Source organism: Varroa destructor, unplaced genomic scaffold, assembly GCF_002443255.2.
Source record: "Varroa destructor unplaced genomic scaffold, Vdes_3.0 BEIS01000001.1, whole genome shotgun sequence".
Lineage (NCBI taxonomy): Eukaryota > Metazoa > Arthropoda > Arachnida > Mesostigmata > Varroidae > Varroa > Varroa destructor.
In genome coordinates, this window is record NW_019211454.1 from 53,993,236 (window position 1) to 54,013,423 (window position 20,188).

The window sequence follows — 20,188 nt, forward strand, 5'->3', positions numbered from 1 at the left end:
TGCGTATTGCTAAATTATTATGTTCCGGCTAGGTTTAGTGAGTCAACATGTAGATTTTCCTCTAGATCTTTTTTACAAGAAATTCATAAAGTGACATTTGAACTTTGCGAAGAGGTCAGCTTAGCCATACAATAAATATACAGTAGGAGTTACCCACAAACTGGAACTGGGGCCGAGGGCAAGACGCGGGTCCCTGAGTCCACTGTTCTGGATAAATCTTGAGGCGATTAAGCGATATTACCTAGTCTTGTTCGCTCTGGCAATTGAAGTACAGCGTCGTGTGCATAATGTTTAAAGCAATTTTCCAGAATCTATCTGGAGTGTTAAAAAACTTCCGATGATATTATTACTTCAAGGAAAATTGATTCGCTCTATAATTGTTTTCGGGGCGAACAGTCCGTTTGGGTATGCATTCCGTTTTCGGAAAATTAATTTCTAGGTATAAAAGTAAAGCTGTGAGCTCAGCTTGCGCTATTCCCAACCAATAGGACATTGTGATACACACTTGTAGATTACTCATTAAGTGCCTGACGTTCGTTCATAGATTTCAGAACTACGATGGCAGCAATAAAATAGGACAATTTGGTTAGACGAACGATCATCATGCGTCTCCAAAATTTAACTTCAATTTGTTGGTTATTTAACATTCTTTAATATTGTTGGTTATTCAATTAGTTGGCTGCATCCATTCAAAGTAGCTGAGACCAATCAAAAATCATATGACTGTCACATACGACGGATCTAGCACGCAGCGAAAACAAATACGTACTTAGATCAGGTACAACGTATGTTTGATTCCAGTCAGTGCTGTAAAGGAAGTGCACGTGTCTGAGCAGTGCTTGGCTGACTAATACATTGACAATCGAAATTTTACAAGTGAAAGTAAAATGCCGTATTCTTATCTTGCGCGACAGAGTCGACCTTTTCAGCCGGCTGCCATTGATTTCCATCACGGATTTCCATGGTGCCTATTTCCATCACGGCGCAAATGTGAAGTACTTTTCTACTGGTTAAAGGGATATAGAGGTGATCTAAGCATAGACACATTAGGGAAAAAGAAGAGCACTAATAAATATACTCATAATCCTTTCTCCTGCTCGGTTCCTTCAGATTTCTGGTATTGAGCGCCTTAGCCTGGCAGACGCGCTAACAGCAGTCTGTTGAAGGAGACAGAGTTGAGAGTCAATTAGGGAAAAATATCGATTTGCCTCATCCGTCATCTAGTTTGTTGAGACAAACATTAAGGTCCAGATATGGTGAGCTATGAGCAAATAGAGATAAAGCAAGAAATCAGTAGCGATTCTCTGCTCATGGGTATTAATAACTAATATAGGTTCACGAAGAACATTCATGCTATTTATGCCACCAAGCATTTTTTTCTAGTTTTTCTTTCTTCCTAGCCAGGTTGTTTATATAAATAGCACCTATCAGCAAAAACCGGCAAGCCTTACCTCAACGACTTTCTTGGCAATTCATATTTTCCACTTAAAAATGTTCATTGACTTCTTCTTCCAAAAACCTAGATGTATCGAAGATGGCCCTTCGTGCCAATTTGACCAGTCTTCGAGACTTCTTAATTTAAATGTTATTTGCCAGTTTATCTTATGAAAATCTTCCTCGGATTCAGAAGCCGCATAAGACGTGAGAACAATGCAAGGCGTCCGTTTCGTCGGGCAAAGAAGTAGTTTTCAAATTTAGCGAGGGTTGGTCCAACGCGGAAATATTCGATAATGCTTGGTGTTCGCTCAAATACCGTAAACCCACCTGCCAGCAGAAAAAGTTTCAAAAACGAGGGGATGTGATAGTAAAAAGTCTCCAGTTGCGCTTCTGCCCCTGTGCCACAGTTGGCCCAGTCAGGCCTATCGATCTTGGCTCTGGGTATGGAATTAATGGGCGTGCAAGAGCCGAGTGGGATGAAGGTCTATAGGTCGAATCCACCCAGCACAAACAGACTGGACAAGTGATCATTTTACTCTAATGACAGCCTGAATGTGACAGCTTTAAAAAAACAGTACCCGGTACGCGTTTTTTGAATTCCGTTCGAAAACGGCGGGAACTGTTTTTTTGGTGACAGGCAAGAAGGACTCCATACTGTGCGGTACCGAAGACACAGGCTCATCTTCAATCGTTTCATGGCAAAAAAATATGCTCAAGAAAAGGATGAATGGATAGCACAATGATTGGTTCAAATCTTTGACAGGGGTAGGGTTAACGTGAAGATCCTCATACTGAAGTATTTGAGGTAGCATCACTTATTATGAGTTGACACCTTTTAGGCCTAGTGAATAAATTATAAAAATAGAAAGATAACGGAGTGGATTACATGCGTGAGTTCCACAGCGGTACTTGTGACCCAACGTGGAGCAGTTACGCTAAATGCAAAAAGACGCCTGCACAGATCGAGAACGTGACCTTTTTAGAATAGGGTTGTTATAGTCGACATTCGTTCCTATAAATATTGACTATTAACTCAATTGTTGTTTTCAATACAAGGGATCATTTTCAAAAAAAATATCAAAAAATTATTTCCTTCTTTCGCCTTTTAACATCTGTCCAACGAGTTTATCGACCGGAGACACTGAATGTGATGATGATGTGAATATAACCTACAAAGCGTCTTAAATGCCGATGTTTTATAATAGCCAGGAGGCACAATTTAGGACGTAGGTGAGACTCGAAGAAAAAAATTAGGAAAACGATATTTACTTTAGTTTGACTAAGCCATTTTGTTGTACGTCTCTCGGCCCTGTTAAAGATGTAATTGAAGTCTCACATATTTAGCGTAGGATATGCGCTATACCGGTACGTTAAATGTGTTCGGACCATATGGAAAGCTTTACAGTAAAACAAATCATACGAAGCGTCTTTCTATGCTGAAAATATTAGGGAAAAAGCTCTCCCGTGGATCCTAATGTGGTCTGGGGAAATCTTGAAACGTTCGCGGAGGATTGTTAACGTTAGCTGACAGTTTATGAAATGCATATATGTGTAAGTTCTATAGCCTCACATAGCAGCCAGCCACATAAAGAGATTTTTTAAAAAAGTAAATTTTTTTCTATTCTTCCGCGAAGACATTGTCTGTAATTGGCTTCCCGTAAAGACCGAGTGTTTCTCAAAAATATTGTTGTTCCCACATTGCTTACTTCGTTTCGTTCTTGGGCTGCCTATTATTAATACGAATCTGGGGACCTTAAAATAAAAGAACAATATAAGGAGATAACAGTAGCATGGTGCCGACCTAGTAACCGATTGAATAATTAAGGCAAACCTCTGGAAGACCTGTGTCAGAGTAACAGCATAGTAGAACATGCATTAAGGCAACGGAACAATCGATGCGACGTACCTATGCAAGGAATGAGTATGACTGATCTGCTAAAATAAGATCGCGTAACAGAATAACTCCAATAATGGATGAGCTCCGTTGATGAGAAGTAAAAAAATACGCAATGAAATCACAAGGACAGCTGCAGCCTGCCATCGCTACGGGCTAATGGAACAATTGCGGCACTTTTGGCTTCAAACTTTAGACTCGGCCAGAGCAAGTAATTACGCTAGATAATAGCGAAAAAAGAATGGCAGCATATGTTTACTTAGAGCATCATTAAGTCGAAGAGCCTCGATGTGTTTAGGTAAAAATGGGACGTTTTGCTAGTTGCTATATTGAGCAATTGACGATACCTCTCCGTCCCAATAATTATTCGAAACAAACCCCGCTTTTCTATAAGAGGGGGCCTTACCAAAGCCGCCTCTTATATCGAAACCTGTAACGCAATGTCAGAGTCAAGTATTTTCACGATTGTATAAATCAGCCTTTTGCCTACAAACTGCTAAAATACTAATAATGATATAACAATGTCACTCCTCACAAGAGCAGGTTACCTGCAGCGACGCTCCGTCAACAATGGATGTTTACAGCGGTGGCAATATTCAACCGAGTCGCAGAGTAAGCCGTGTATCATTGAGCTTTATCGACGTAGTAATACGTCAGGCGGCCCGCTTTACAAGAACAGCTATGTATTATCAAAGTAAAGCGATCAAACTTACTGGATAAAAAGAGTTAAGATAGACATTGTTTTCGATATTTCTGTTAGAATTAGTAGCACTCATGCTGTACACCACTCAGTTCAAATCAAGTTTTGCATATCGATGTTGCTATTGCGAGAATGGCAGTAAGTTCATAGTACTTATATATTACAGAAGTTCTATTGAGCACTTTAAGGTGTTTTCACTTTAAACATCAAACTTAGCGATGATTCATAAGCTCAAAACTCAAGATTGACAACATATTTCAGGGTGAACCGAAGTCTTGGCTCACTTGACAAATGTAAATTTGGCTTAGTAATTGTGTTACGTTTATTGCCCTGACAACAGGTCGTTCTGCGAAAATCTATATCATACAAAAATGCCCTTATCTGTTATCTTATTAGTACAAAAATAGAAGTGATCCAGTGGAATTACACGTTTGGATACGACAATCGAGATCGAGTGCCTGCTCTATGACCCATAACTACTAACGCCAAAAATACTCTAGTTCTTTACTCTAGGTCGATCCTATCCAAATATTCTTCTCTTAGGTAGACAGCTGCATCCCGACTGCTTACCTCGACAGGTCACTTAGCAAGCGTTCTAACAAAGCAAGATACCGTATTTAAGCAGAAATGAAAGCAGGCGACAAGAACCTAAACATTTTTCATAAAACCCTTGCCATAAATTGCAGTTAGAAAATATCAGCCATAATAAGAGTATAGTTAAAGAACACAATAATGCCACACCACCTCCGCCACTGCTTCTCACGCTATTTTAAGGGAAAAGAACCGAAGATGACGGTTCGCCACCCTGTGTGATACGAGGCTATCGGTCATTATGTATTTTTGTCTGTAGCCAGAGTAGTGGCCGATGCTCCGAGAGAGTAAGGAGAATCCACAGAGAACACGAGACATCAACCGCACGAAGCAACGTCGTGTAGAAGTATCTAGTCGAACGACAAGTCTTGTCACATGCTGTATACTATCGCAGGTGTCAGAGGAACGCAATCTGTTCTAGATAAATAGACCAAAAGCGAAATAAAACAGACAACAATGATAAAGTTCTTACTTCTTTCTTACTTAGAATGTTTGTTTCATTAAGTATTCTTCTACTACTACACAAAGTAATATAGCCTTTTGCTCCGTACTCCCTTGAATGCTGCTGTAAATAGATTTCTTTATACTTATTCTCGGTATCCTGTTCTCTTCGTTGTTATTTTGTCTCGTTGTTCTTAATATTGCAACCTAACCTACCTCCAACACAGAACTTAGTTTATTACATCGTGTATACTCCGTTACTCGGCTACGACAATTCGGATTGTGGGCTTTTTCATTTTCAGTAGTCATAATAGCACGTGGGAAAATTAGGGCGATAAAAGTACTCAGAAGCTGCAACAGTGATTGACCAACTTAACTGATGTTGGTTCTTTCAGGGGATGAAGCGCCTGCACGTCTTTCATGGCTTACCTTAGTCAACCTAATGCTATGGGACGTTCGCTGCGATCACAACATTCAAAACTCTGCAATCGCGCGTGGTAGAAATTTATTTGTTGCTTCTGTTTCGTAATATGAACTGTTTACACAAGAATAATTGCAATAAGCAATTTTTTTCTTATTTTTATTTAAAATCAAGCCTTAGTAACTATCAAGGTTACCAAGAAAGTCAACATATGTGGAACGAGCGTTTCTTCCCTTGAAAAAAACGAGGTCGCTAGTGCAAAATTGCGTCACAAAGGACGCACGACGGCTTAGAGTGGCATCAGGCAAGCAGACATACGTTTTCGGCCGAAAAACGGGGGTATAAAAAGGATGCGATGCGTACGTACTCACTGATGACCCGTGACCTCGGGTGCTTGTGAACTTCAACAACGTATGTATATTGACGAGATTCGGTGTTTGTACTTTGTTCCGTCGTTCGTTGGGCGTATGCATAATGAATTTGAAGATGCGCACATTAGCCTTGTATCCCTCCTCGAAATTCACTCACTTTAAGTAAATTTTAACAAAAGCACAACATCACATTAACACAAAGACTACTTGCAACAATCAGATCCTCATTCTTCATATATGGGAGCCAGTGCATATAGTACGATATACGGAAAGAATCAGGTTATCATTGAATCATCGACTACTAATAGACACGATGTAGAATGTATGTTTATTTATCAACGCAATTGAACTATTTTTACAGCTCGAAGTTGCAAGCTTCTACGATGAAAACTCTATATATAGCTTCTATCAAACATTTCCGGAAAATAAAATTGCTTGCCAGTTTCTAGGTTTGCTAAACATATTTCCCGGAACTCGATTTCGTTATGCTTTTACGCATTGATTGAAGATCAATTCAACTCTACGGAACCGAGAAGATAAATCAAATTAGAGGCACACATAATCAATAGTGTTAAGTGAGATGACCCGCTCTAAATTAAGTTCTTGCTGAGCTACTTAGCTCAGCCCATTTCGGCACCGTTAAGACTGACTGGATCAGTAACCCATTGAAAGATTAGTAGAATACATAACTAGTCAAGATCTCAAAACATTTAAGGTACACAAAGTATGAGCTGGCCGAGTAAGCGTGGGGCACACCAGTTTCTGTATTTTGCTAAACGTATATATATATATATATATATATATATATATATATATATATATATATATATATATATGGAGGCATCAAATCGAAAGCATTACAGAGCTCATGCTTTCTAGATTTAGCAGTTCCAGATCAAAAGAGGTTTCCCGTTCTACCTCCGGTATGCCGCATCCTATCAGACGGCTGGCTCCCAGCAAGAAACGAAATAGGAGAGGGACATCCGTGTCCCCATGATAGCTTAGTGACTAACGTGTTTGCCTGCTAATCTTAAGGACAAGTTGCGGTCTAAGACCGAATTGAACATAGACACACTTGATCAGCCGTCTGATGCCTAACGGCGATACCGGACATAACTCAAAACGAAGAGAGCAGCTTAAACATTAACCTGCATTTACCATCCCCTATAGGTGCATCTTGTTTAAACGGAGTAACACACGAGCCTGAAGCCCCGTCTAGATTCAAGCCACGTTCAAAGTTATATCAAGTTACATGGGTTTATGGAGCAACTGTCACTCGGAACCAATTTCTAGAGGCCCGTTTCAAGGGCCAGGAGAAGCTCTGTAAGAGCTCACCAAATTATACGTGATGCGACTCGAGTAACTTTGCCTTTACCCTTCCTTGTACATATGCACAAGGTATAACATTGGAAAGCTCCGGGCTTTTGAGTTGTATATACAACTGTGGTAAGTTCATAGATAAAAAAACGTTGCGTGAGTCGTCCGTAACATTGTCTTGTCGACAGACAGTTATCAGAAGGTACTGAAAATACCTAATTTAAAAATGTATTTCAAGCCTAAAATGAGCTTTCAAGTTTTTCGCATAGACTACATACAATAACAATTTTTAGATAAGTGTACTAATAAGGAAAAGTGTTTTCCTTCTTCTTGTTTGCTCTTTGATTATGTATATATTGTTTGTAGAGAAATGTGCGTCCGAATGTGTCGTCAATAGGAAAATAAACTCATGGACAACGCGAAGTATCCTACTCGAGAACAACTGGTACGTTCGTGCCGCGGGCTATGTAGATGTAACCGAAAGTACTAACAGGTAATTTTCCATCAACAGAGTGTGAAATAAATAAGCATTTGTCTAAAAGACCGCATAGTCAAAGGGTACACAATGAAATGTAGAATGATCTTAAGATCTCTATTGGAACGAGGTACACGACTGCATGTACGTACATACTGTGTTTGTACGACGACCGAGTTAACTGTTCTCTGGTGCAGGGATGGTCAACGGCTACTACAGCCAGAGGGACCTTCTGCTCACAGCTTAACTTATAGGATGCGCTTGTCTTTGAAATGTTCGACGAACTGCGTAAAATGGCCTGAGTCCAGGCTATGTTATACTGTAACGAGATGCTTGCTCGGCTGTGATCAGGCAATGTCTTATTTGCATAGGACTTGTTCTAAGTACTATAAGGCTGATATCAGGATATCAGCGTGCATTTGGCCGGCTGATCCACAGCAACGAATTACGATAACTAAGAGAAAAATAGTAGCAGTTTAGTGTTTACACCACACATCGTGTACACTGTGTATCGCTATTATTATAGATCAACGAGGACATCTTTAGCAGCACCTCTTACACCGCCATCTGTTTTTGATCAGATAAGTAAGATAATGAATATAGCGAGGAATACGGAATATCAGGGTATTAAGAATTTTTCGTTAAAATTCCTAAACAATGAACTTGAGTTGAACACGTTCGTTAAATGGGTGGCTTAAAACAAAGTTACCCTCTGTGGCAGAATGTGTACAGTGTCACACAGACGCCTACGCGAATACAATGTCTAGGATCAAGGTCACAATGATCGAGACCATTAGAAGTGAATCGGCTGACGGGGACCTACGTCTAAAGACGTGGCTATTGAATGACAAGTAACAAAGGTGACTATATAACACAAAGAAGAAAAAACAACTGCTAGTGAAAACGCAGGCCTGACTATAAGGACAGTGTCTGTTTCGAGCAGTGACAAGACGGGAGCTCACTATCGATACCGCAACACATGGCGATGCTATATATACGAGGCAATTCGTATGCACGCGATGCAGTATCAATCAGAGACAGTTAATTATGTGGTAGAATATAGGTGAATGAGTACCCCTACTGTGTCTAGGGCTAGTCGAGGTGATAGACCGCAGCGTTATTTGAGAAAAAAAGTACAGCGCAAACAAACACGGCAAATGAAGCAACCGTCTATAACGGCAATAACAATTATAATACTAGTAGTAATAATAACCGAGTTGAAAGCATGCAAATCATTGACGATGGCCCTATGACTCATAACAACGTTCTTACGACTGCCTAGAGGCTTAGGCCGTTTTCTAGCGTATCTTCTAGAGTGATAGCTGATATAGCCGAGGGTGAAGAGTGATGCATTGATACCCAATGATTAAGCAAAATCAATTCTACTCAACGCTTTGTATTTGGCTTAAGTACATCACGCCCAGATAAGGCATATCAAATAACTAGTGCTTGGCTTTTCACCTGGTTTCGTTCATTTAGAGCAGCAGGGAGTTTTGGCAATAGGTTGTCCAACCCGCGAAATGAACCCTAGCAGTTCTTCAATGAAGATGGTGGACATCCATAATAGCTGAACGGCAATAAGAATCTGCACACCGCCGTTAATGTGGCCACCACTATCAGCCGCCTGCGTCGAGGAGCCAACTAGAGCGCACAAGCGATAGAGGTCGCAGTCGCCCCACAACGGTACCCCATAACGGTGAACGACGACAGGACAGTATTAATAGTAAAAACGACGAGGATACAATAACAATTACAGGCATAAGCAAGCTGTGTGTATCTAATGGTATTGATTGTGACTATACGTCGTCATGTATTTGTTACAATTTGTCGCTCATGAAACTCTTCAGAGAATTAGACGTTCGAACGCTTTTCTAGAATAAGCAAATCGCGACTGATCAGCGGCGATCCAACTTCAAAAAAATCAGCAAAGAATCATCAGTGCAGAAACAGAGCCAAAAGAATATTTATTGTAAATTTTCTCGTACTGATTTGCATTTGGCGGGGTTTTATGGAAGAAGTCGTATCCAAAATACGGCTGACGGAAAAGCAAAGTGTTACTTACATCCCGTATGAGTTGCTAGCATATTCGTGAGTGTGATAAAACAAAACAGCCTCCATTAACTACAACCCGCGTATCCGTCCCTAGGTTGCCCCTCGAAGAAAGCCCAAAACAGTATGGCAGATCTCAATTTGTGTTTATCTTATTGAATCCACAAATCGAGATGTGAGCCGAAGAAGCGTATGCTACTTCTTCTGGCTTGTGTATCTCAAGACAGATCGCAAATGAAACGTACATTTTGATTCCAAGACGACAAAAGCATGCATGCAGTACTTAGGCGACAAATAAGTACAGGGCTTAATTATTCATACAGCTTGTGCAGTATACGTGCTAAAGATATTCCATTTGATTGCATGTGTTTACTTTTTTTTATGTAGATTTTTCAATATCCTGTCAGAAACATGAACAAGCAAACTTAATAGAGGCGCTATAAACCCCAGATCTTTGATAAGGTTCAGTTCGAGTTCTCAACTGACACCAACATTACTTATTGCCATAATGATCATTGACATAGGGTTTAATTCGTTTTTAGACTTGGGTAAAAATGTTAGGTGGGGCAGTTGCAACTAGCAAAACTTCTAAATAATTGACACCTATCCGGTAAAAAGCGGTCTAAGGTTTTTTCATTCTTTGCTTCATACAATAATGTGTGCTATACAAACAGTGCCCTCCAACATCGGCTATAGCCATTGGCGTAAACGACTAGGGCAGAGTTGTGCGTCCAGTTCCTTAGGATATTTTACCGCAGTCAATTCATTGTAAGACAGCCATATCGCAGAGTTTATATATATACACATATTTTTTGAGCGTTATATTTAACCCTAGCTACCCAACGCATTTTAGTTGACCACTTGCGGTAAACGTTTAGCAAGACAGGTGTTGCCGAAAGGTAAACTCCAATCAAAGATAACCTGATCTGTGCTATATGCAATGACTTTTTATGTCGGTGGCTTAGATGGCCAAGCTTCCGGTTTAAAGAGACCGGGGTTTCATTAGGGATACATAATTACTGAACAATTCGTGCGAAGAAGGATATGCTGCTACTAGCATTAATTATAACATCTATTATTTTAAGGCTGAAGGGAAGCTCAGGCTCTCTTAAGCTTTTTACGTGTAAATACTAGTAAATGGAAACATGGAGTAAAGACATGGAAAGGATTCGCCTTCAGCGAAAACTAATTCAGTAACAGCGTCCTAGTAAAACGTCGAACCCATTCCTTTATGCTGTGGTAATTAGTAGACATTTACGTTGCTCTTGTATGTCTAAGGATTAAGTATCTAAAGCAAGTAACGTATTAGAACTTATTGTACTGAAGGATTCCTTTTAGTGCTCCATCGTACTACACGAACAGACAACCGCAGTTAATTGGAGGCCTAAGACAATAACATTAAAAGCCTGACGTTTGAATTAAGCGTAAAGGTAACCTCCAACTGGTCAATCCAACAAAAGTGAGACCTTTTAATGGATATTAAATGGAAAAAAAAACAGCGTGCACAGGCTACATAATCTAGACAAATCGGTAATAGATGCTAAATTTATCTCTATATAGAGAAGAAGGCCACAACAAAGTGTCACTTGAACCAGTTCCTACTTAGGCTTCCTTTATTTGGTGGATCAAAAAGCAGTCCGAATGAAGCAATAGGACGTTGAAAGTCATGATAGAACTCGAACCGGTGCAGTATACCTGTGCGAATGATATTGCGGAAAAGCATATAGTCTGAGTAAAAAATTGCTCATGCGTAGTAATGCTAGTAGGTAGTATATAATAACAATAACAAGAGTAATCAACCATTTCCATCAGAAGCTCGACCGGAATATATTTGCCGTGCGCTTCGTATTGCAGAAGTTATACGGAATTTAGACAAAAGACCCTTGGAGATAAGAACCATGGCTTCTTCCAACGCCCCCATATCGCTTGTTTCATGGTGTTCGTGCGGGTAGTGTTGGTTATTAGCTAATCGACCGTAGCTCACAGTTATGTCAGGCGATCTGTTCATCTGGAAGGTGGTAATTCCTGTCTTCCCTAAAGCAGCCGCCCACAGCCGTTCGATTTTTATTCTCAAGTGATATACTTAATGCTTTAGAATATTATAACCATACGCAGAAACGCGCTAGTAGCTTGTGAATATAACAAATATAATTTTATTATTATCAAAATTAATCTCATGGCCTGAAGCAGACCTAACGCATCAGCGAGATTCATAAAAACAGAATGGTTTTTCGTCAAGAGCCAATAACGATAATATAGGGTAAAATTTTCACTGTATAAACGATCGACACATAAGAAACCAATATTATTATTATTACTATTATGAGCAGTCTAGCATAACTGTACATAAACAGCAACATACTACAAACTTAACATATTTTAGGTTAGCGCGCGTATTGCACGAGCTCTGACTCCGATCCTGTTATTAACCAGCGCTGCCGCTATCTGTCATTAGCTACCAAAGCCGCGCCCGTATGGCTTGCCACATCGATGTAGCAAATATCACAGCAGCTGTCCGTTCGGTCGGTCGCGTTTATTGTTCGGCCTTTTTCGAACGAATCCTCTTCATCGGATGGTCTTAACACTTTTACAATCACTAGCTTCTGCTAGCTTCTGTCGAAGACAAACTGACCGAAGAAATACCAGAGAGTATTACCTCGTTATGCACTCAGCGCTGGGATTCAGTCATCGCATCAAAGAAGTCTGTCACACTGCACAACAGTCTACCTTCTAACGGTTCGCGCGCCTTCTGCATGATCAACCGTGATGACGTAATATCCTATCCTTTAGATGTTAGTAGATGCATGTAAACGGCTTGTGGACGCTGCGTATCGGGTGAACTGCCTCATCACGTCAGACTCTTCACACTGAAAATTTGTGTCTATAGAGAGTCAAAGAACTCTTTAAATAAAAACGATTGTATTCTTAGCCATTACTTAGTACAACCGTGGCCACAGTTTCTTTACCATCGTCGAACGTTACATCCATGTTCCGTAGGAACTTCACCCTCCTCCTCCTCCTCCTCCTCCTCTTACGGCTATCGTAGCTGTTGCAGGCCCCTTTGTCCTAACATAGACGATGTTACAACGCAAGCCTTGAAAACAGCCGCACGCAAACTTGCGCACACAGGATGTAACTTAGGGTTCTCCGGAGCAGACGCTTGATGTGCATACCTTCCCGCTCAAAAATCAAATTATTTCTCCTCTATAGACACTCCCCCACAAAACATACGTCTGGTTCCTACAGCGGCAATAGCGGCCAACGCCGTTTTTGCCGTCGACTGTCTCGAGCTTAGCTCAGATGCTTTTCATCTTTAGGGACTCGAAAGCAACATTTAGAGCAGTACTTTGTCGGTCTCTGGAATCCGAAAACATATAATCGTGATTGTAAGAGACCAGCGTTGTTTCTCAATTAAATATTTTACGTACGCTCCGCTGGCTCTAGATGGATAGAACAAAAATTTCATGAATTAGCTAAAATTAGCAACAAAATTCAGCGGTAATTCTTATGATCAGTAAGGGTAATAAAAAAGTCATATCCATCGTATATCGTTGAATTCCGTTTAGCTATAATTTTACAGCTCCTGTACTATTCTCCTTCCGTGACTTCACTTGTCTTTGCTAGCAGTTTGGTACTGAGTCATCCACCATAGGCGTCCTGCTTTGTATAAATCGCTTGCGGTATAGTGTGCCCCGAATTTACAATAACGGACCGATATTATACTTCCAATGTTTCCAAATGCTGTCAATCCTTTCGGCATATAGGCATTTAACACCCTCTATATAGCCAATAGCCTGTCGCTGTATCATTGCTCTGGCTTCATCTACAAGCCGTCAAAGCAAGTACTACGATCACAGCTCGGGCTTGCTGCTCTGTCTGACGAAAGAATTTATTTACATTGGTGTCAAACCGTTATCGACTGTTTTTTTTTTGACAGGAAACAAAACAGCCATCTTGTAGAATCACAACGACATTATCCGTTGCGTTATATCCTAGATACAGTAGTATCAACGACTTTACTCAGTTATTGCTATAGACTGTATCAGGTCACTGGCCGATCTTCAAACAAAGATACGCTAGGCTGAGGTGCGGGCATATATTCTAATTTTATTCAGCCACAGGGCACATTCTCGGGAACACTCAGAGCTTGCTCCCAGGACTTTACGACTAGTCCCTGTGATAGTCTAATAGGCAACGTATTTTCCTGCTAATTTTAGGGACACGTTATCATCTAGGCTCGAACTCAGGCAGGAACACACTTCGTTTCACGCTGGAAGCCAAGCGTCCGATAGGTATGTCTGCTGGCAATAGCTGACGTGAGACTCGAAAGATAGTGAGGGCTTTACGTTTAGCCAGGCTGTTGGAACGTTATGTAAAACTTACCAATTTTCGCTAGCTCACACTGGAGAGATTTATTGGCGATTCAGGGTGCTTGCTAGAACGCGAAGACCTCCAGTGACTTTTATGGGGCCAAACAGAAGCCGTACAAGCGCTATAGCTGATGATGGGCTGTAAATCGATGATAGCTGTAGTGTCCACAACGAACGATTTGTAACTGACACGAAGCTGTGAATTATGACCTGCCTCGAAGAGCAAACAAGTATAATCTTCCTATATAATCTTCCCTTAGGACAGACAGGCCCGTGACGTAGTAAAGCTATCCGAATACTGGTCATCAAAGCATCTCCAATAAGAGCAATCACCTGTTCGTAAATGTATGCATTTGATCTTTATTATAAAGGCCTCTTCCAACCCACATTAAACATACGAAACTACGCCAACTGCTTCCCTTTAGCAGCCAACAGTATCCAACATATACAATTACGTATATGCCACGCTAATAAGCTGAAAGTTCGGTCAGCATTACGACTGATTCGTTGCAATAGCTAAGTACTGCCTATCCATTTCATCTGAGGCGGCAGCAGCAGCTATAGTAAGCCCTAGCGATCGCTGGCGCGAAGCCCAGATCAAACCTGTTGATGCTTCCCTCGTCTTCGTCTCTTCCAGGAGTCGCAGATGGTCCAAATCGCAGCGTTCTCGTGAGGTTCGGCAAACGCAGCAACGTAAATTCCTCTATACACATATGTATAGCGCGTGCAATAGTAAATGACGATGCTTTTGGCCACTGGTCACCCGAATATCAGTGGAGTTTGTCATTGTTCACCACTATAAAAGAGGGTGCATACCGAAGGTATAACGGGAACGCCGACACCATTAGGGGCAGCAGTAGAATACAGAGGGGCTACTAACCCAATGGCTTGGACAGTGAGGTTCATTAGCTACGATCATCGCCACTAACTTAAAATCTATCTTGTCAACTTGGACGGCATTGCTTCAACTTGCTTGTAACTTGTTGAACATCAAGCATCGGACTTCAGTCAATAGTAACCTACCGTATACGGCTGTGAAACGCGTGGTACCCATCGGATAAGGTGCCATACGCTACTGCAGTTGCTGTAGCCGTACGTGCATTTTATGAGAATGGGTTTCTTTATAACTGCGCACTTCTCATATACGTAAATGAAGAAAAATATCATGCTAGTAAAACGCTATGCTGAATTTTACTTGGTGTGCACTTGGGAACGACTGTGAGGCTAAGCGCAGGTATAGAAGCCGAGAGGAAAGGGAGGGCTTGAAAAAACAAAGGGGTAATTGTTTGCGACAATATTGTACATGGCTAGCAAATGCTTCCGTGTTCGCTGCTTGGTTCTTTCCATCGTTTCGCAAACGGTGCATCAATCGCCAATTATGGAGTACGGGTTACTCCTCTGTCAAGCCGATCGATCGCGTTTTACCTCCAACCAGACGTGCACTCTGTTTAGTCAGTTATTAATAGATCACTATAAATGACTTGTCTTTTTCACTTTGCGGCCAACATTCGTTCACATCGTTCAGGGGTGTCTCCCAGATGCACTTTTTCCATCTGTACATATACGCACAAGCGCGCCTAAGTACAAACCCACACGTTGGCCGTTATCATAATAGTTTTGTGAACTTCTCATCTCTTGACTGCTCGACAGAGGCTGGTAGTGGCAAACAACTACCAGCAAGCAGCGAATGCTGAAGTTGAAGCGGTAAGTTCGGGAGGTTAGTCAGTAAACCGTTTCGGATCGGCTAAGTAACCTCACGTCTTCTAGGTAGATGGTTGCACATGTTGGAATGCATTAAATTTGTGTCACTAATATCATTTTCATCTACGACGGGAGACATACTTCTTGCGTTCCCCATTAAACACTGGTAACCCTCCCGAAAACATTTTCAATATTTCTAGAGCACAGAAAAACAATAGACCTATTATACTTGTTTGATTTTTTAAAAGGTGCGTTCCTTTTTTTTAAGTGGTATGGCACGAACCGCTAGGAATCATACGCTAAGGCAAAGGGTTCGGGGCCAATTGGCAGTCAGTCATGTACTCACCAAACTATGGAAACTGATATTTAAATGAACTTTTATTTAATACATCTGCCATTTATTTTAATTACTGCATTCATTCAACAGCTCACAAAACATGTTCCAAACTTCCTTATGTAACTTCGCGAATAACTCAATAATCGTACATATCCAAAAGATTCTAAAGGGAGTACGAAATCAAAAAACTGTCCATCGTTGTACATGATTGTATAGTCGTGACCCCAAAGACAATAGGAGTACTATCTTAGAATAACCTGAAATTCCTGCATACAAATCTCAGCTGTATTAGAAATGGTTGTTTGTATTATTTTGGATGAATTCGTGACTTCTTCAGTCCATCATAGATTGTCCGCTTCAGCGTCTATTTGTTAAAAGTCTCCTTAGAAGCAGCAAAAATGAGCGGCAGCGTAGAATGCCTATTTTTAAGGGTTTATAGTTTCATAGAGGGCTCTTCTAGAACGAAAACGTCATGAAAAAGAGCCTTTTGCCCTTGCCGGATTAAGCTAGCTCGTCCTATCATTTAAAAAAAACAGGACAAAACCTGCCGTACCTTGGAGGGCGGATTAACGCATTAATTACGCACTACGTCAGACGGCGCTCAGAAAGACTATGAAAATAGGACTACATATATATATGGATCCAGAAAATGGCCAACCTGATCAATATTCCGGGTCCTATAGTTACTGGGCTTCAATGGCCACTCTGTAGAACAATACTACGTGTAACGAATGCGCCATATCTTGAACGGACAACTACATCATCAAACATATAGTAAGTTTAACGTATTATCTCAAGCCAGCTTTTTCAGCAAGTTCCAGGAAAATTACACTATAAATGAAAAAGGAGGGGTCAGGCGAATGGATTGGCAGCCTTCTCTAACGACACCCTCAGTGACGTTAGGTTACTTTCAACTCTGTACTATAGAATCAAAAGCGTTTGAAACTGCCTCGTATCAATACCATAATGATGCATAGTACTTAGAGCCACAGCCTCCGGCACGTTCGAGCTAACTGTAAATAGTTTGTATTAGTAATTGATTAATAGAAGTTTTAGCCTGAGAGTTGAGTGACTGGTTATGGAAGCTGGAAAAGTTACGTCGTCACATATATAGTTTGCAAGGCCACTACACAGTTATAACCAAAATAGCTTCCGCTGAACGATACATGCTATTCATGTGAATAGGCAAATACTTAATATTGAAAAAATCTACTTATTAATCATAAATTTATGCTGCTTGAAGATCCGTTAATAAACAATGATTAATAATCAATTTATCTAATTACTTGTTCCAATTGAGTTCGAGAGTAAGGGGTGTCTCGTTTCTTTCAACAGACGACAAAAACAGTATCGGGTAACGGGGAGTTCATAATTAATTAGTAATGGCCGGACGTACTCACGCAATCGACTGTTTCGACCAGTAAAACCTGTCGCAAGATATGTCGGTCTCCTAAGGCGGAACTTCATTAATTAGAGGCAATTGTATTTCTAATAAAGAATCACTTTCTAAGAGAATTACATAGTGCCTGAAGGCTCCGGGGACGACAGGTAAATTGCCAGCACGACAACGAAATATCTTGATTATGACGAATACGTTATAGACTATAAGACGATGTTGCTGTTCCTTGGCTTTAAGCTACGGTTAAGAAGTTCCCAGAATTCGAAAGTTACTCAAATATCTTCCGTGAATGAAGAAACTAACGATATTAAAGTAAAATTTATTAAAACGATTTTTCCAAATGGTTCTACAACTATCCCACTAGGCCTAGCTAGCGCTACTTGCGAATTTTAATATCGAACCGATATAAGAGCCGAGTACGAAATAGGAAGGCAAAGCTAGAGATGATTTAACCAATTCACTTTTTACTACTACCTTTATTTTAAGGTATTTATAGAAAAGTTTTTTCTCGGCCGACCCTTGGTCTGGAGTGTCGCACAGCTTCCCGGCTTCAGAGTCATTTGGCCTCCCAGGGAAAGCGCGTTCGGTCTGGTCACGTTCCTATAAGCTCCCATTCTGAAAGGTCTTCGCGCAGATACTTAGATCCGGACCATTGATTCATACCAAATAAGCCTATGATAACAGACTTGACACTATCGCAGTCATCGCTGAAAAACAGCAGCAGCGCTTTTTATTGGACACGGATTGGATTTAATGGATAGAATACTTTTCGAAATACCATTATCTTAGTCTCTCGGAATATTCACACGACATTATATTGGCTACACTATCGAGTCTATGGTACGCACTCAAGTGTAGATGTTACTTAATAATTCGTTTTCGTCACGATAAAAAAGGACACGCACAATAATTATACTACGTAAGGACCTAAAAGTGTATAGACCGCAGCAGAATTGCTACAGCTTTTGTAATAAATGGGCGAAAGATTGGATCTTTAGCTAGTTGCAAAATCGTTTATAGCAATAGTTTCACGTCCTCACCTAAAAGTATCTGTTCTCTTGGTAAAAGATTTACGCCCTAACTATCACAATTCCACTGTAACACACATGTGTGATATAAACCTTAAACATACCTCTTCTTATCCAAATGTACAGTCAAGTCGACTCATCAGACATATGAAATAAATGGAATTGTATAAACACATCTCCATTGTATAGGTTAATGACGAGCTCTTACCGCTGCTGTAAGCGTATTGCTCTCAGTTCTTTGCTTGTCAGGTCACTTATAGTGCTTCTTTCTTAGGGTAAAGATGTCATAGGAGGCGGATGCCTCTGGACATAGACGCACTGATTCATGCTATAAGATATCCCTTCCCGGAAGGAAACTGGCTTGATCTATGGCAGAACATGTAAGGAGTCAAGGCGTGTCTCCCGGCGAGATTTGCATTAGCAACACCGCGCGCCTCAGGAGAGACACGAGGGATGCTATGCATAGAGCATGGCGTGTCTGCGTGTTTTTGCGCATGTAGTCGCATTTGCTCTATCTTTCTCTCCGTCTGTTTCTATTATCCTATAGCTAAAGCATGGCTTGAATTTTTGCTTTCTGTCTCCTCGTAGCATGCATTCCTCTATGTAGTTATTTTCCTTCGTCTCTTCAACGGTACAGTCTTGAGCATCGTCTGCCTGTATCGTGTACGAGTCATAAATCACACTTAAACACCCCTGCTTTGTGCTGTAACATGATGTTCCCCACATCATTCCCAGGCGAGCGCGCGAAGACCACTTTTATCCCAGAAACCTCGTCGTGGACCGTAATCCACGAGCCCTGATAAGTTGACAGATACTGTCTACTGAACTCTGTTGCTTTTCTTGTTGTTATTGTTGTAGCTATCACTGTTAATTTTCAAAAATTATCTCGGAATTCGAGTTTTTTTTTTCATAGATCTAATGCTAATAGGAAACTAGAAGCTATTTCTGCTGACAGTGGGAGCGCTAGAAGTAATGGACGAGATTGTCTGCCGGTTTAATTAAAAACTTTTTATTATTATTCAGTCGTATAAAGTGTTCTTAATAATCAAATTATACCATTACGTATCGCTGTTCTGCGACCGGCAGTCGCACAGGCTATGATCAGCAAGATGTAATTCGTTATTGTGACTTCGCTAAGATTTAAGATATTTAGATCATCTTATTTTATAGGCAATAATAAAAAAACAAACTAATTCAAAATGAGCGAAGAACTATTGAGAGCAAGGCTATCGACAGAATTTGAAGAGAATCAATTGGACGAAGCTAAGCATTACGGAGGCGACCGCAATACCGGAATGAGATATTGCGGGAGTCGTCGCCAAAGTCGGACTTCCTGCAGCTGGCCCAAGCGGCCTGGCCTTCACCTTCTTGCCGCTGGACGATCCGCCATAAGCGGGTGTCTTTGAAAAACCCGGCGGATACACACCAGACCGATGCGGGGGCGGCGGATGCTTGACGTGTATTAAGCAGGTGGACTTATACGTCCGACAGTGTTGTTCAAGACCTTGATAAATTTGACGTAATGGGAACTTCATCCTGCCGAGTCCTCCGCAGCGACTTGCGTGGGCTTGGGTACATTCATACACAGCGTAGTATGCGCTGAAAGAAAAAAAACATACAAAATTCACCAAAACTGTAAAGGTAATAAAACGCACAC

At 40.9% G+C, this 20,188-nt stretch overlaps 1 protein-coding gene and 1 long non-coding RNA gene across 8 annotated transcripts in view; one reads left to right on the forward strand and one right to left on the reverse strand.

Moving 5' to 3' along the window:
• LOC111251641 (uncharacterized) overlaps positions 1–20,188 on the forward strand; it is a 76,433-nt gene that overhangs the window by 14,233 nt on the left and 42,012 nt on the right. For both annotated transcript variants that reach the window (XR_015319354.1, XR_015319353.1), the window contains exons 3-5: positions 5,459–5,895; positions 7,026–7,301; positions 7,539–7,665. This is a non-coding gene — a long non-coding RNA (uncharacterized LOC111251641). The remainder of the gene's footprint in view (positions 1–5,458; positions 5,896–7,025; positions 7,302–7,538; positions 7,666–20,188) is intronic.
• LOC111251600 (uncharacterized) overlaps positions 19,514–20,188 on the reverse strand; it is an 85,231-nt gene continuing 84,556 nt past the window's right edge. For all 6 annotated transcript variants that reach the window (XM_086977734.1, XM_086977733.1, XM_022808323.2 and 3 more), the window contains one exon: positions 19,514–20,130. In XM_086977734.1, the coding sequence (XP_086833860.1) occupies positions 19,758–20,130 (373 nt within the window). In that variant the 3' untranslated portion in view covers positions 19,514–19,757. The remainder of the gene's footprint in view (positions 20,131–20,188) is intronic.